The 17,127-nt window shown below is 34.2% G+C and overlaps 1 protein-coding gene across 3 annotated transcripts in view; it reads right to left on the reverse strand.

The window, feature by feature from the left end:
• Positions 1–734: 734 nt before the first annotated feature.
• Positions 735–17,127, reverse strand: part of SMCHD1 (structural maintenance of chromosomes flexible hinge domain containing 1) — a 72,102-nt gene continuing 55,709 nt past the window's right edge. For 2 of the 3 annotated variants that reach the window (XM_033068917.2, XM_033068934.1), the window contains 14 exons: positions 16,692–16,779; positions 16,161–16,292; positions 14,831–14,980; positions 11,330–11,456; positions 11,073–11,192; positions 9,680–9,765; positions 8,628–8,750; positions 8,240–8,430; positions 7,416–7,525; positions 6,022–6,092; positions 4,979–5,150; positions 2,886–3,044; positions 2,068–2,188; positions 735–1,125 (listed from right to left, as the gene is read on the reverse strand). In XM_033068917.2, the coding sequence (XP_032924808.1) occupies positions 1,023–1,125; positions 2,068–2,188; positions 2,886–3,044; positions 4,979–5,150; positions 6,022–6,092; positions 7,416–7,525; positions 8,240–8,430; positions 8,628–8,750; positions 9,680–9,765; positions 11,073–11,192; positions 11,330–11,456; positions 14,831–14,980; positions 16,161–16,292; positions 16,692–16,779 (1,753 nt within the window). In that variant the 3' untranslated portion in view covers positions 735–1,022. The remainder of the gene's footprint in view (positions 1,126–2,067; positions 2,189–2,885; positions 3,045–4,978; positions 5,151–6,021; positions 6,093–7,415; positions 7,526–8,239; positions 8,431–8,627; positions 8,751–9,679; positions 9,766–11,072; positions 11,193–11,329; positions 11,457–14,830; positions 14,981–16,160; positions 16,293–16,691; positions 16,780–17,127) is intronic. The other variant, XM_033068926.2, reaches the window with a different exon arrangement.

Here is a 17,127-nt window from a genome sequence, read left to right on the forward strand (position 1 = left end):
AGTACTATCAAATAACTTGGTATGGTGGGACAAATTATTACGTGGCAAACCCTTCATGATGGCTGCCTGATTCAAGTCTTGATGTCTAAATTAGAGAGAAAAAACAGGAAAAAAGGTTCAGGTAGGGCTATCTTGGTTTCCTGCTGGTCTTACATGTTATCCTTCAATACATTTATTTCCTTTGAGAGTGGGACAATTTGATATTTAAGCTGTCTTTAAAACATGAAGCTCTGGAAAACCTTCAACCACAAATTACACTGCTTTATTTCTCCTTAATTTGGAGAAATTTCCTTTTATTAGAACTGTCACAGAAATGTGCAGCAGTGATCATGGTTCTTCTAGCAAACTTCTAGCAGGTCACCATGTCTTTTTAAGTTTAAAGTCCTTTTTCAGAAAAGGAGCATGTATTTAAAATGTACTTTGCTGAGAGTACATCAGTATATCTGGTGTCAACATTCACACTGAGGCAGAAATTCTTTGAGGCAGATGTGAACCCCCACATCCATAGCCCTGAACACAGTCGCCTATGTTATTCACAGGGCTTTAATTAGTAATTATCTTTAATCATGTCTGGTCCTTTTCATCACTAAAATCTTTGTGATGCAGATCACTAAAGGTGACCTTTGAGTATCTTCCTCAAGACAGCTTGGGATGCTTTTTAAATTAAAATCTCATTTCACGACACAATCTATTAAACAGAAGTGACTGTACTGTTGGTGCTTTGTACTGAAGCATTTTTATTGAAAAGATTTTTTTTCATAAATAAAAAAGAATATATTTTAAACTTTTTTTCACGCACAAACATAAAAACTCTGAAAGCTTTTAGAAATGAAAATTAACTATACAAAAATTAGGCTATCAATGTTAAACACTTAAGCTTTTGTTCCTACTAACTGAAATACATTTATATCTTCTATCCGTATAAAAATCTTCGGAGTAATGGTAATACCACATGAGTATTTCCTTTAACTGAATGTATTCACATTTTCAATACACAGCTTTTCCCATCAAGTCTGATCAGTCTATGCCTTTCTTTTTCGTGGAGTTCCATTAAGTTCTGTAGGGGCCATTTGCAGCGCTGGCTGTTGCTGCTGTTTTACAGGAGAGGAGATCCAATCTTCTGCGCTAAACAAAACATAGCACAGTGGTTTATAAACTTTTCTTTTCTTTTACATATATATAATACATATATAGCATAGAGCTCCCAGAAGTATAAACAATATAAATCCCATATTTGTATACAGCTTCTTGTTACTGTATTTATTTTGTTAAAATGAAGACTAGCATCAGGCTAATATTAGGTAGTTTAACTATATAACCCCTTTAGTTCTATATGTAGATAAAAATTAAAATACTAACAAGTATAAAAAATAAAGAGACATAGTAATTTAGTGCATTATATATATAGTGTAATATATATATTATATACATTATATAGTAATATATTGTTCTGAGATTCACAGAACACTACTTGGTAAGATTTAAATGGTCTCAGAAAAATGACTATCGTTCAGCAAAGACAATGATGTAGTCATGCAGAGAGGCATGAGAAATGGCAAAGTCAGTTTCATGTCACTTTAAAGATACAGACATACAGATTTTCCAAATTTTTGTGTATGTGTATGTTCAAATGCTCATCAGCACACAGGGAATGAGAACAGATACCATGGGTATCTGTGTTAAACACTTTACCACCAGCTCACATCTATCCAGTATGTGACAACAGACCTTAAAAGAGTTTACAGACCAAGCCATATCAAATAGTTCTGGGTATAACAGTGTGGAATATATCAGAAAACATGGGGAATGTGATGCACAAAGATGCCAATCAATCAGTCAGCTCATAAAGAGAACCAGAATTAGAATTAGTAAGTAAATCTTTATATCAGACTTAAATAGCAGCAGAAACTTTAAAGAAATTAAAAATTATCTTGAAAATTAGCTGTATGCAAACTCCATTGTTGCTTATTGGATACAAATATGAATTAAAAAGTATGCAGAATAAACTAATTTTTGCTTTGAATTCAGATTATGGGAAAATAAGGATTAGATTTGGAAAATACTTACCTGTACACTTTTCTCACTGTGTCTCTTCGCATTCTTTTGGGAGGAATGGGGCTGTCTATCTCCAACGTGGCAGGCTGAAGTAATGATTCAGCACCTTTATCTGATAAAGCAGGAGTCATACCTATGAAAAAGTTGCAAGTAAGAACAAAAAAATTTAACCTGCTGGTTATAAATGGGCCCTATAACAATAGAGTTAAACGTTTGAAGTAAGACTTTAGAAATGCCTTACTTCATAAATTTTATGGTTACCTTATATCTGAAACAGAGTTCAAAGATGACAGTTAAAACTATTTGCTTTATTTATAACTGTTGCAGAGTAAATGTTGATCTTTTGTAAATATTATTTGAGTTGATGTTAAAAAATTTGTAACTCAGATAATTCTCTCAGACTTCGGGGTATTTCTTTTTATAGCACAATGTTTTGATTGTGTTTCCTTAGCAAAAGCAATTCAGCTCTTTACTACACAGCCATTTCAAAAAGCATGCCAATGTTCTGTAGCATGGGGCCAGCCACACTAACAGTTATATAATCTCTTGTTAGTGAGATCATAGTTCCATGTTCACAAGACACAAACTGACCACATTCTTATTATCTGAACACAATACAGGGCAGTGCTGCTCTAGGCACTATCCACAGCATCATAATACTACATGCAATTTTTCTATTCTTTCCTTAAAATGTGACATCTCTAAGCTATTAATGTTAACAATTTTCATTCATAGTTTGAACTTTGTAGTTTGTAAGAGCAGAATACATTTGGTTGCAGTTAACTGTTCTCCTCCTATAGGACACCCACAATTATAATACAATAACCTACCCAATTTTTGTTTTACTATCTTGAGGTTTTTCTCTTGTTCAGCAAGTTCCTGTTTTTTCCTTTGCATTTCTGGAGTGTTCAGTGACTGTAAGTGTAAATCAAGGTCTTTATTCACACTATCAAGTTTAATCACTGCTGCACGGTACTGCTGAAGAAGATCTAAATGAGGAATAAAACAATAAGCCACAAAACAATAAGTAAATGACCATTTTGATTTAGAATGCTACCAATACAACCTAGGCAATGTACAAATCTACAAGAAAACATATATTTCAAAAACACTACTTAAAAAAATCCAAACTTATAGTGGATTGGTGGCTGTTCTTAAAATAACTTAAAAAAACCCAAACAATATTTTGACTCCTCTTTTTGATGATATCTTAGATGACAGTGAAGTACCTGCAAGCTCTGAAAATGATGTGGGAAACTGGTATCACTGTACACATCTTGTTGCCTGTGTGCTCCAAGTGAAATTCCCCACCTCTGATGGTATTAAGTGCCCATAGCATATTGCATTTTCACTGCTACAAAGCACAGGCTTGTATTACTGACTTGAATTGTATTCCACCTTGTGGACCAAGTGAACATTTACAGAGTTTCACTCTGTCCCACTAAGGAAATCTAACCAAGTAGACTCAGATACACAAAGGCATATGTTGTTGACAATCCTTTTTCCTCTTTAAGCATATAAGACAAAAATTTTTTCGCATCCAGGCATTGAATAAATACACCAAGTAATAAAGGAAGAGTTCAAGCACATTAGCCTAGGCTCATTCATTTTACTTTGAGGTGAGTACGAGGTTATCTTGCACAAAGCTTAACTGAACACTAAATGACCTTAAGTTTGCCATGGAGTGAAAGCTCTCAAACAGAGAGCTGCTGCAGACTGACAAAAGGCACTGCAAACTCTTAGTACAGCTTATTTTACAAATACCTTGCCAGTGTAATAATAGAATAAACAACTTTTATCCTACAAACATCGAAAAACAGCATGCCAGAACTAATGCTAAGTGTAAAATTAAGTTCAAAACAAGCCCTATGTAATGATATGCTGTCCTTTAAATGGAATTTTACCATGATTTTTTCCTTTACATGTCTAGTATTTAGATAAATGAAATTAAAACATGCCCTTTTCTTCTACCATGATTGCTCCAGTACTAAATTATAGAAAATTCCAGTTTCATTTGTACTGGGTAATAACCGAGTTCAACAATTGAAAACATGCTGATAGACAAAGTGTGCTAAATCCAGTGTATTTTAGTCTGTGACTGACATATTTACTGTATTTTTCCTACACATAATATTTTTACTAAAATGCCAAGGAAAGATCTTTTTAGTCCTTATTTTTTTTCCTACTCAACTGGTCAGTGCTAAGTAGTTTGCTCATATATATGGCTACTTTAATAGGTACATGTGTTCTCTCCCTACACCTCTCCAATGCACTGTCATGGATAAACTTCACATCCTTTCTTTTTAAAATTAAGTGTTTAAGAACAATCTTGTTTGTAAGTAAGACTTTTCAGTGTTTTATCCATCTGTCAGGTCAGTTGTTACATGTCAGAAACTGCATCTTCTAACTTACTTTCTAATCTTTGTTCTGAAATGAAGAATCCAAGCACATAAAGAAATGGAAGTGATCCCACAGGAAATAGGGTAGCTTATGAGATTCTCTTTTGAGAACAGGAATTTTCTACCACTGTTTCATACAGCTCACTTGCACATAAGAAATTCTAAATTGATTATGGTGCTTCCAGAATAGAAAGATCTAAAACTTGTTTTTCAGCGATGTTGGAATTCAATCAGCTCAAGTTTTCATGCCGATTGTTTGAATTATTATTACTGCTTATACTCCTTTATTAAGACTAAGAAAAAAGGGATTCTCTCATTATTATTTTTTATTTCAGGAACTGTATTAGCTATAAGCTTGTAAGAAAAAGCAAATTTATAAACAGAACTCTGTACAGCTCCTACTTCTAAAAATAACTTTTTGCTAAACTGAAGTTTTCCTTTCTCTATTACATCAGAGACTCAAAAAACATAGACAATCAATATAATTTTTTAAGTTTTGTATTTTTATGACTTCATTAACCCACCTATTTGTTCAGAGAAAGTATAGTAAAGTTTTGGCATTGGTGCTCCAAATACCATTCCTCTGAGTTTGTCCATTGGAGGAGCTTTATTCTGCAGGCCTCCAAATTTTCCATTGCTGCGAATCCTGTCTCCTTCCCTTGTCAGCAAAGTAGGGCAGTGTGTAATTTTTACAACCTGCACAGGTATAAAAATTGATAATAAATTAGTAACGCCACACAAAAATCTAAGTTTTCAGCAATGCTGTTATGAACCTTTGTATTTTTCAACTGCAATGCACCTTTGTTCCCTAATGAAAACAGTTTATGAAATTATGCCATGACTTCACTTTCAAGCAATAGAATGCATATATTAAAACCAAGCAGTATTGCCAATAATTACAAAGACCAGTTTTTTTGGGTTTGTGCTCTCACATTTTACCACAATTCTTAAGGCAGATTTTAGATCAATACCCAGAAAAAGCTGGTTATCAACACAGATTAAGAAGCAGTGGCAATCAGTACAGTTCTACATTCTTAGGCTCAATCAACATTTTGATTCTAGCAAGCTCATAAGCTAAAAGGAAAAGTGGCCAGTGTCAGGACTTCCTCAGAGAGACTCTTGCCTGCTAAAACATGCACCATTAAACTTAAATAAAATGGGTCTCAAAGAGATCTAGCAAGTTTTACATCAAGTTTTTAGTCAAGTGGACCTGAAATTTCATCATGTGCTTTAAACTCCTGTGTTTTATTACACATTAAGTGACTAGGAAAGTAAAGAAGAACTTGTGTTTAACACTAATAGCAAAACTGAAGATGCTCATCTTTGGAAATGGTCCCCTGCACCATGGAAACATTCACATAATGGAATTTGTTGAATGGAGGTAATTTTGTCAGTGCCAATAATAGAGATTTCATTCACTGTTAAGTGCTTTGAGACCCACAGACAGTAAGCACACTGACAGCTAACACAGCATTAAACTTGGCAATTACTTAAGTTTTCAGTATATTAAATATATAGCTGTACAACATATCCATATCATAAAATTTAAAGAAATTTTGAAACATACCTCTTTTCTGTAGTGGTTGGCAGCATCCAAATTATCTATAATGATAGTATCACCCAAAAGCATACCAAACACTGAAAAACATAAATTTTTGAACTATGAAATTTCTCCAGAGCAAGATAACTTCAGTTTTGAAAAGTCAACTCTGAGACATCATTATTACATCTGCTAAGATAAATCCAAGGGAAATAGGATGTAAATAATTTTTGTTTCAACAAAATTCTCTTGAAGTTGAGATCAATATGCAATCTTCTGCTTTCATCAGAGAATTCATAAAGAAAGAGTACATTAAATTGCCTTTTGGCATAATTGAGTGTATTTTCCAATGAAATACTCTCTTGATACTTTACATTTATCAAGACACACATAATAAAATCCCAAGTTTCATCAAATTATACAAATGATAACTTTCTAAAAATCTTCCTGGAATGTTGAATTTTGTTCTCAGTTTCTTAATATGTTTATTCATATTCAATGGTTTATCAAAGAAAAAGACATTCACAGGCCAATGATCTAACTGAGCTTAAGAATCTCCTGCTAATACAAGTCTGTTCCATACAAAAATCTAACAATGTAGTCATGCATGAGATATGTCAAGCAATGTGGTTTTTCAATTCACCCAAGGGGCATAAAGAAGAACTTATAGTTAAAAGTCTGTCAGTATTTAATTATCTGAAAATGTACAGGACTAAAAATTGGTCTTTATTAACAGTAGAGAGGAATACTTCAATAGTAGGAGGTTGTGAAAAAAATGCAAAACTTTCTGAACTAACTACAGACTCCAACTCTCCACATAAAGGAGCAGGTCTACTTACTTTAAAAAAAAAGTGTAAGAAAAGGTAGGGATTGCTATGTTGTTAGAAAGAGCACAAAGACGATAATTTCCTAAACTGAAATCTAAGAAAAAGATTTCTTATAACTATTAAACTGTTTAAGCATAACATACACAGTCATGTACAGTTCAGTCTGCTAGTACTTAAATTTATGCATTACATATTTCTGAGAGGAACAGAACTGGAAACAAAGCCTAACAAAAGGAGTAACTTCTGCAATATGAGATTATAAAATTAAACTTGTGATGGTCAGCTGTGATGCCAGCTCCTGCTTTAAAGAGCCTGGGAATAAGATAATGCTGCAGGAATTTAAACAAGAAAAATCTAAGTAGAGAAAATGAAACTAAGACAACAAGCAGAAGAAAGTGGTCATTGTTGAAATTTTCACAACTTTTGTTTAAAAATAATTAAGGGTAATGCCCTTCTATTTCTACCAACAGAATTCAGGAGGAATGTATGCTGGTATTTGCAAATGTATCAGTGAAGATTATTGAATGGATTATAGTTTGTTATGTATTTAACTTATTAAAAAAAGTACGTAATTACTTCTTTCTTATCATTTACCTGTTTGACAATACTCTGTGTTATCTGGAAATGTTAACAGATCTCTGGCAAACACAGGATTTCCAATAGGTCTGAAGACGGTTCTTCCATTTTTCAAGTGAGGTAAAGGTCTGGTTAAAGAAAGGGGAGAATGAGGAAGAAGTAAAGAAGAAAGCAATTTGTCCTCATTCTAGGCAGGAATCTCAAACTGAATTGAATGCATCTTAACACTTCCACATTAGGTAAATGATCCCACCACTATCTGAAATGCCAGTTATATAAAAGATTTTTTTTTTAATGAAACACTAATTTGTTATGAGATGTTATTTCCAACAAATTCATATGACTAATTTATGGACAAGTTTTAGTAAGAATTTGAACCTTTATAAATACATTTATACATCAGCTCTTTACTAAAGGGCATTCTAATTATATTAGCAGTCATTGTCATAATCAAATTATTTTCAGGAGCAGAAATACTGTCTTTTTCCTTATTTTTCAGGCAACTGAAATAGCAAAATTAATTTCTACTACTACAAATGATTTTATGAATGTATTCTGAAATTTTTGAAAGTTATCATCTGATTAGAAGCACTATATTTAAAATTAATTCCTGTTCTAGAAAACATGGAGACAAAGAAAAAAATGTCTTATTTAATAGGAACACCTTATTACATAAAGAACATCATACACCAGTTAAAGACTTAACACTGACATTTCAGCTAACACTTCAAGTGACATTACTTCAAATCTTTACTTGAAGTTTAAAAATCAAATTAGACAAGAAAAAAAGAGTTGAAGAAGTACACAACACAAATGCAGAACTTCCATTGTTTTTTCTCTACCTGTTCCAATCTGGAAGTGTCTTCTTGTAAATAGAGTCAAGGGGTAAGACTTGTTGTCGACCTTGAGTTTCATCAAAGATAGAACGAGCAGCTTCGGTGCTCAGTGTGACTACACAGTCCATGTCACTTGCCAGGTGCCAAGAAATAACTTTTGCTGCTTCGTTATCCTCGATTTGAGCTAGATGTGCAATCTGTACCACAGAAGTTACAACAGTCAGAACAGAAACGAAGACCACGTCCCCTTTTCATAGTAATTACAATAATCCTGCAACTTCAGACAGACATTTAATTCCCCTGCTGATGGCTCTGCTAGGGGAGCTAATTTTTCATCACTACTGTTTTCTGGAAACAACAGAATTCATTAGAAGCTCCCTGTGAGAAAACTCACCTTGCCTAGAATATCCTGGTTGCCTTTTGGATAGTTTGGGAGGGTACAAGCTCTCCTTGGCTGCTTCATTACTGCTTCTTGTTCCAACATCTTTTTTTTAATAAGAGAATCCACATACTGAAGCTGAGAATGAAAATTTAAAATCAGCAAGCATGTAGCAGTGGACTGAGCAGCAGAAGTAAAGAGCAAATGGAAAGCTCACTGCAATTGTGAGCAAACCTTTTCATTACTCTTTTTTTTTTAATTTTTAAGAACTTCAAGGAGCAATTCACAAAGAAGTAACAGTGCTTGATTAGAGACAAAAGTGAAGCAAGTTTAAAACAGCAGGAAGAGACAATAATGAATGTACAAAAAGTAACCATTTCAGGAAACTATGTTCAAACTAGAAAAATTTAGCCAGCAGGGGGAACTTAAGTACTAATACTGCAATTTAATTCTACTGATTTGTGATTAATAACTATAACTTGATCTTATTTGATCCAATGATAATTGTTTACATAGGTGTTTTTCCCCCCAAATGTTAGTAGTTTGAAAATCTTCAAAAAGTTTCCTTAAAATATAATTGGATCTTCAAAGGAAATTAGCAATATGTACATTGCCCTGAATATTTCCAAATTTATTTTTACATGAACTTTGGTGGCAACATATGCAATTCTCTGATTCTCTGAAAAAAAGTGTTTTCTTTTGGCTTACTTATGCCAAAATACATCCTATATATTCATCAGCCTCATCAGCCTCCAAAAACCCATTTTAACGTCTAGCAGCACCAGTAACACTGGTAACCTTATGAGAAACATGAACAGCAGAAAAACAAGACTAGGCTATAAAATAGAAGGTTTTTGTTAGTTCTTTTGCAGTTTTTCAAAAGATCCTCACACTAACAGAGCAATAATAAAAAAAAAATCTTAAGTTTGACATCAATCCTCAAATATTCCTACAGTTTAGATTTTCATTGTTTTTGTAACAGGTGTGATTCAGCAAAATTAGTACGGATAAATTATTGATATCGATTTTAGAGATGTTAATGGAGTTTAGTAAGAAATAAGTCATACTGTGTTCGTCTGTGATAATTCAATTTGGTGCTTTTTCAGTTCATTCTTCAGGAGAGCTTCTCTTGTTTCAGCTTCTTTAACCTGACCTGAAACAAAATCCAAAGGGAGTGAGGAAATGATAGAAAGCAATGGAACACTTACAGAATTTCTTACAACTTTTCAGAATTATGCCAGCTGCAACTGACCCTATTCACTTCTTAATTTCAGCACAGAATATCAGAATCTTTCCACAAAGATCTTGGAATTTTGTCCAGTTTCTAAACAATTTCCGCAGACACCTTCAGCATCAAGAAGCATAGGGACCTAGACCTTATATCAGTCTGAGAATGTCAGCTGGTTTTTAGTTTTCCTCCTCAATTATGATTGTAAATGGTTCTCCAACAGGTGAAAAGGCAAGACAGAAGAGAGGAATGGGGGCTGCCACTACCTTCTTTTGTCTGTTATATGGGACACCACTTTCTGGACACTATTTCCTCAGCTCTCATATCTGAACTAACTTAAAAAACAAATGAGTAAACAGGTGAGTTGCTTTCTATCCTCTATTCAAATATTTGAAAATGTTACTTAAGCATAAAGTCTAATGCTGTACTCTAACTTGCTCTCTTACAGATGTGCACATATGAAACAAAAATTGTATGCCTTTCTCACTGGAATTCAGGATTTTCCATTCATAATAGAAACATACAGTATTAAAATTACAAGAAACAGCAGCATCTTCTGTGCCAGTCTGCTTTATTTATACTTGGTGATTATTTAAAATAAAAATTCAAAATGCAATTATTAAAACAAACCTTTTAATAAACAGGCAGGATGATTCAAGCAAAAACAAAAGTGAAGAAAAAATTTCCTTCATTTTTCTCATTCCCATAAAGCAGTGCCCTCACACTACTCTGCAGTTTAACAGAACTTCATAAAGGATTACATTTGCTAAAGAACACAAACAATGACAACACTTCTGAATAATGTCAAATGAGAGGGGGAAAAGCAACATTTTGAAAACATAAAACTAACTTTTTAAAAGAGGATTATCGATAGTTCATTCTCTTCAAATTGTTTTTAGGCTACTATTGAATTTCCAGATGTATGAGCATGCAAAGATGGGAATAAAAGGCAGTCATGGATAAAAAGAACACCAACTTCAATGTTTCTTTTCTCCTTTTGATAATTCTGACATAAGACATTCTACTTCAAATCAAGACCCTTTTATAGGTATATAGGTACATCCAAGTAATTAGATGCTTCCCTGCAAGATATGCACCCCTTCCTGCTACCCTCTAATTACTATCTCATGATTTCAATATTGATTTTTCTCCCCTTCTCTATATTCTCAAAACCATTATAAGAGAGAAATTTAATTCACAGAAAAATTATTTACATATTTGATTGAACTTACATTTCATTTCAGCTACAAGCTGATTTGTGGTATCAAACATCTTTCTGTAAAGATCTATGGATTTCGATAATTGGTCTTTCTCCCTGGTCAGTGTCGCCATCAGCTGTTGCTTCTTGAAATCTACAGAAATAAGCATAAAAACTTTTAGAACACACAGTAACATACTTAAGCTATGACATAGTTCTGAAAACATATTATAGATCTAAAAATAGCTGATTCTAAGGAAAAGCAAGTATTTTAGAGTACTTTAAACATACCATTATAAAACATAAATGAGAGACAATATGGTTCCAAAGGCTTTTTCAAAGCTGGCAGATGTGGCTCAAAGACAAGAATATATTCAGTGCTATCTCTTCCAGGACTGTCTTCAGCCAGCACTAAATTCTATGAAAATAAACAAACAAATTTATAACCATGCTTGAGGTTACACACAAAACATTGTTTAGCTACTAAATCTTTAATGTTGCATAACATATAATGTCTATACAGTATTACTACAGTTTTAAGTATGGGCTTGGAAAAGCCTTTTATAACAATTAAACAGAAGTAAAATACAAAGACATAGCTATTTTATTATTTAAGAATTAAGATTGTCATTTTACCTGTTTAAAAAGATCTTATTATTTTTGGCTATATATTTATTTCAGAGACACATGCTCAGAAAAAAAATCCTCTGTGCTGTCTCACAAGCAAGATATCCTCAGGTGTACTTCATTCAGTATGAAATGCAAGTATGTCAATGCAAAATTAAAATGGAAGACCCAATGCAGAGAAGGAAAAACAAACTATTCCCAGAGCTTAACTAAAGCTACTGCTGTTACCATGGAAGTAGACAGCAGATCCCAAATGAATTAACAATATATGTCCAAAACACTATCATAAACATTTAACTTCTTATCAATTCCTTATTGAAAAGATATACTAAATCGTTTGCCTTTCTTTATAAACATGAGAAATATTATAAAATCATAAAGGTAAACAGAAATAAAACTAGTAAAGGTAGTATCTAAATGCACTGTTACTTTGGGAAAGGTATCATGCATAAAATGAATAATGCTTATAATAAAACTCATACTGTTTCCACCTTTAACATGTAGAAATTGCTACTCAACTGGCCAAATCAAGAGAGAGGTGGTTGCAGCCTAAAAGAAGAGATAGATATATAACCTCCAAATATAGTCTTTATGGCTTTCAAAAATATTGCAGCTACAAATTTTATCAGGGGAAGTCTGTAGTGGAAATATTTTTCCCTTGGAAAATATATGCTAACAAAAAATCAAAACATTTTTCTTCATTAAACAAGTTTAGTATTCCTGAACTTGTGACTAAGGGTAAACGTGTCAGATTATCACTTTAATTATTTCTGCTAATTGTACATAACTGTCTTTATAAACAAGACAGAACAATTTCAAAATACTTTTAAGAACACAAGTATCTCTTCCCCTCCCCATTACAAGTCATATGAAAAGGACAGTGCATCACAACCAACAAATCCTTTCCACATGGGCTTAGTGAGTAGTCTGAAGTCAGTGAACTCAGTATAAACCAGATGCCTGAAAACTGCCTGAAGAGGGGAAGAGATACTGGGTTCACTGAAATGCAGTTAGTCCCCATGGATGACTGAGGAAAACAAGTTACTGTTAAAAGCAGCAGGATCTCTTTAGATCATAGTAATAAAAAGGAAGAAGCATGCAAGACCCCCAACCTCCCATCAAACAGGAATAGCTAAGTGGAAAGAAATCTTCATCAGCTTCCAAAAAAAAAAAAAATAAAGAATAAAAGCGGGGGAGAACAAAGCAAGCTAAACAAAAAACAACGCCCCAAAAACCATGAAACTCAGCACACTCCCCTTCCATTACATAGGTTATCTTTGTCACTGATGCAAGACTGCAGAATTTAGGTCACAATTATGCAACAACAGGTTACTACTACATGAACAAAAAAAAAATTATTTCTGCATTAGCAAGGAGTCTTAGAAATGATCCAGTAATTTTACCTGAACTGTCACAGGTTGTATATGGGGTTATTATTACCCATTTAAAGGTGTTCAATTTATACCTTGTTACCACAGGTGTAAATGCAAGATTTGCAGAGTGGTTTGATAGACCAGTGGTTTCAGCTGATCCTTTAGCTATACTTTTGCACCTTTTCTTAACCCTACCTGCCTGGGGAAAAATGTGTTCACAAACCAGATAATTTATCACTCCTGAACCATGGTAGGGAAGCCAGAGAAACTCAAGAGTATAACATAAATCAATCAGTATATTAATTTTATCTGATACCTCTATTCAGTCCCTGCATTTTATTTTACTAGGTTGTTTTTCATACATATGTTGTCACTTTTCTGTGTGGATTACAGTAGACCAGAATTTGGCAGATTAATAACATTTGGCCATGTTAACTAGATGTTTCTGTCCTTAACTGCTATTGACAAAGAATAACTTATGCTGTGTCATTCAGTTTCAGATATGTAAGTCCATAAAAGCAGTCAATGTACTGAATAAAATACATTATGAAGAAGTTTCTATGTAGGATCTGTAGATTTTTGGATTCCACTAGGGTCTTATGGTGGTAATTTCCAAGATGTATTTGGAGAATTTGTGTTGACTGCTATGCAGTGTCTGTCTCCACTTGGCAGACACTGATGCTGGTCATAAAGCTGCTTCCAAAGAGCAAGCTAGAAAAAGTGGCTGAGAAAATGTCCTTAAAAAGCTGGATCTTCTACCTGTCTGAAGACTTCTGTAGACATCAGACAGACTTTTAAAATATGTGACAACCAAATGGAGTAGGGGTATAATTCTGCTCTGCCATTCTTACAGGATATTTCAAGTTGAAAACAAAACATCACTATACAACTGTTTCACCACAGGATTACTATTGACTCAAGTTCTGTGTAGGCTTTGAAAAGAGAGATTATGACCATTCCACTTAGAAGAAACTCCACATTCAGCTGGATTTTCTTTGGTGTGTTTCGAACAGTTCCTGTTTTTGTGCATGTACATATTTTACATTGTATCTTTGTATCATATTTTATAGCAACTGTGACAGATGGAGCTTCAGGTTTTAAAAATTCAATCTGCATTTGTTGAAGAAAAAGTGTTTGCAATGATGTGACTACAATATGCAGTACTTTCAGAGTATGCATGATGCCAAACCAAAATAAGGAAAGGATTTTTAACAGCCAAGTGCATTAATGAGTGAAACAAAGCATACAGAGAAATGGTAGTTTTAGCTTCAAATGAGGGTAGGATGCCTTTCCACAGAGTATATACAGGCTCACAACTTAGACAAGATGTAAAGAGACCCTGGCAAAATTTAATTATAAATAAATGAAGAAGTTATTTTAAATGATCTTAAGATATTACAGTCCAAGAGTATTATAAATAGAAAAGTAAAATACCAGTAATGTTAATGGTTTAACTACAAATTCGTTAAGTGTTATTCACATGTAAAATTCAAACAAAGAAAATATTTTTCCTGGATCTTCCTGAATGTCCTCATCACTAACTGAAAGTTCCTGTACACTTTCCTCACTTGGCAAGGATAAACAGTTTAAAGAATGTCCTTCCTTCAGGTTTTCTGAAAATCAGCAACTAAACAGAGAAGAAATAATTTATCTACTTATTTCTAAGGGAAAGCTACATTATAAACTAAAACTCCACAGAACAAAATAAGGTGTAAGATAACTTTAAAACTGCAGGAAAATAAGCCTTGTTAGACACACTGTTCATGGAGCTGTTTATTTCAGTCACACTTACAATTTCAGCTGATCCATTCTGCAATGGAAACTCTTCTGTACTGACTTTCCCCTGAAACTGTGGGATCTCTATATCTTGTTCATTGGGGCTTTTAATTTTTGCTATTACTCTGCCAGCTAGATCAAGTCCAGTGTGATTATTGTATTCATCCTGTAAATAAAAAAAAAAAAAAAAAGTTAGTTTGGGATTTTATTAAATAATGCATTTCTGTACTGCCCTAGATTTATATTGCAAGGTGCTAGCAGTCTCTGCAGAGGGAGCTGCAGAGGCAGCCTCTGTGAGGAGAGGCTGGACATGGCCAGTGCTCAAACTGATGAACTGCAGGGACAGCTGAGCACCTCAGCCAAAATGGTGTTTCTTTACATTTAAGAATGGGCAAAAATGCACAGGCAGGTGAGAATGGGAAAAAAAAGAAAAGGAGAAAACACCAGAGGGTGAGAGAAGAAACTGCAGGAGGAGGTGCTCCAGGCACCAGAACAGAAATTCCCCTGCAGCTCACAGGGAAACTACACTGTAGCCCATGAAGGACCACGGTGGAGCAAAGACCTGCAGAGCCCACGGAGGACCCCATGCTAAACCAGGTTGATAATTCCGACTGCAGCTTGTGGGAAGGGGTCACACTGGAGCAGTTGGTGACAGACTGTGGCCCACAAATGGACCCATACTAGAACAGGAAAGCTGTGAGGGAAAAGGACTGCCAGGAAAGAGCTGAGGAGCTGTTATGGGTTGACTGTGACCTCCATTTCCCATCCTGCATTGCCTGGGTAAGGGTACAGGGATCTGGAACAAAGCTGAGCCTAGGAAAGGGTGGGGAAGAAAGTGTTGCTTTAGCTTTTTGGTCTTTGTTTCTTATTACACTAATCTTTTTTAACTGGTGATTAAATTATTTTTCCAGAAGCTGAGTCTGCTTTGCTATTGTGGTAGCTGGCAAATTATTTCCTTTTATGCCTGTGAACACTCAAATTCCAGAAACCCTATTTTTTGTAATATATGATTTCTAAGAGAAAATGTCCCTGGGAAGAAAAATCATGGTGAGAAACAACTTTATTTTCCCACTAGAATCTATTCTTGGAACAATTTTTCCGTGTGGCAACAAGACACAGATTTCAATTGAGATATCTGACAGTAAGGACCAAGTATTTCTGTTTTGGTCATCTATATGTAAATGAAACAAGATGGGCCTGTCATGTTGAAAAAACACTGATTAGCATCTTTTTTAATGAAGTGAATCTACAAAGAAACAGTAGCAATATCTTACAGCAAAAGTCAACATAATTTTAGCAGTCTTCTGTATTTCCCAAATCATGATTTTGTATGGAAGTACAGTTACCATTAAATGGAGGTATAAATCCTTCACCAGTGTACGGCTGGTAAGAGCTCGAACATTGGAAACTGTTGGAGTAGCTGGTAAAGAATCAGGTAACAAGCGTACAGGGTCATTAGGGACAACTTCAACTATGATCTAGCAAGAAAAAGGAGGAAAAATAAAACAAAACAAAATAAAATACTGACATAATTAACTGCAAATCACATGTACACTTGGGTTGCTCAAAAAACACTGAACCAAATCTATGTGAACTTATGGACAAACCTGAAATAACTTAGCACAACCATAAAGCAGTTCTGCTAGGTTGCAAATTATGCACCTCTATTATACTGTCAAATTGTTGGTTATAGAAATTAATGAAAACATATTTTGATAACAGTTTGAAATCAATATAAAAAAATAAAACTATATTTTTTTTCAAAACTTGTGGGTGAAAGTATTTGCATTCTGAATCTACAAAGTATTGGAACACTTCACCCAGATGATTCTGTATTATGTATTCTTGGCTACCTGCAATTAATTATAGATACAAACCTGTTCACTGTTGAGCATATTTGTCTTATCCATTGCAAAGGTAAACTCGATAATGTAAGTGCCCACTCTCTCCGGAACCACTTTATCCCTAAAAAAACCAAAACCAAAACCCAAACAAACATGAGTCAATACTGAAGTCATAAGTATGTAAGTACACAAGCAATTTAAACTCTGAGTAGTCCTCCAAACTAGTTAGAAAGCCCTACTAAGGCATAATGCTCCTCAGTCAGCAAGAAGGCCATCAAAGTTCCTTGAGAATGAGAGTAAGGCTTTTAGAAGCTTGAGTGAGGAAAGTCTCATCCAAGAGTTTGTCTCTTCTAGATGACAGGAAATTTTTCATGGCCCTATTGTTCAGAAATCTGCAAGTCTACATAATTTTATTTCCTATTCAGAATCGTCATAAAGCCACCGGAACAAAATATAGACATATCTAGAC

The sequence above is a fragment of the Catharus ustulatus genome, chromosome 1, assembly GCF_009819885.2.
Source record: "Catharus ustulatus isolate bCatUst1 chromosome 1, bCatUst1.pri.v2, whole genome shotgun sequence".
Classification (NCBI taxonomy): domain Eukaryota; kingdom Metazoa; phylum Chordata; class Aves; order Passeriformes; family Turdidae; genus Catharus; species Catharus ustulatus.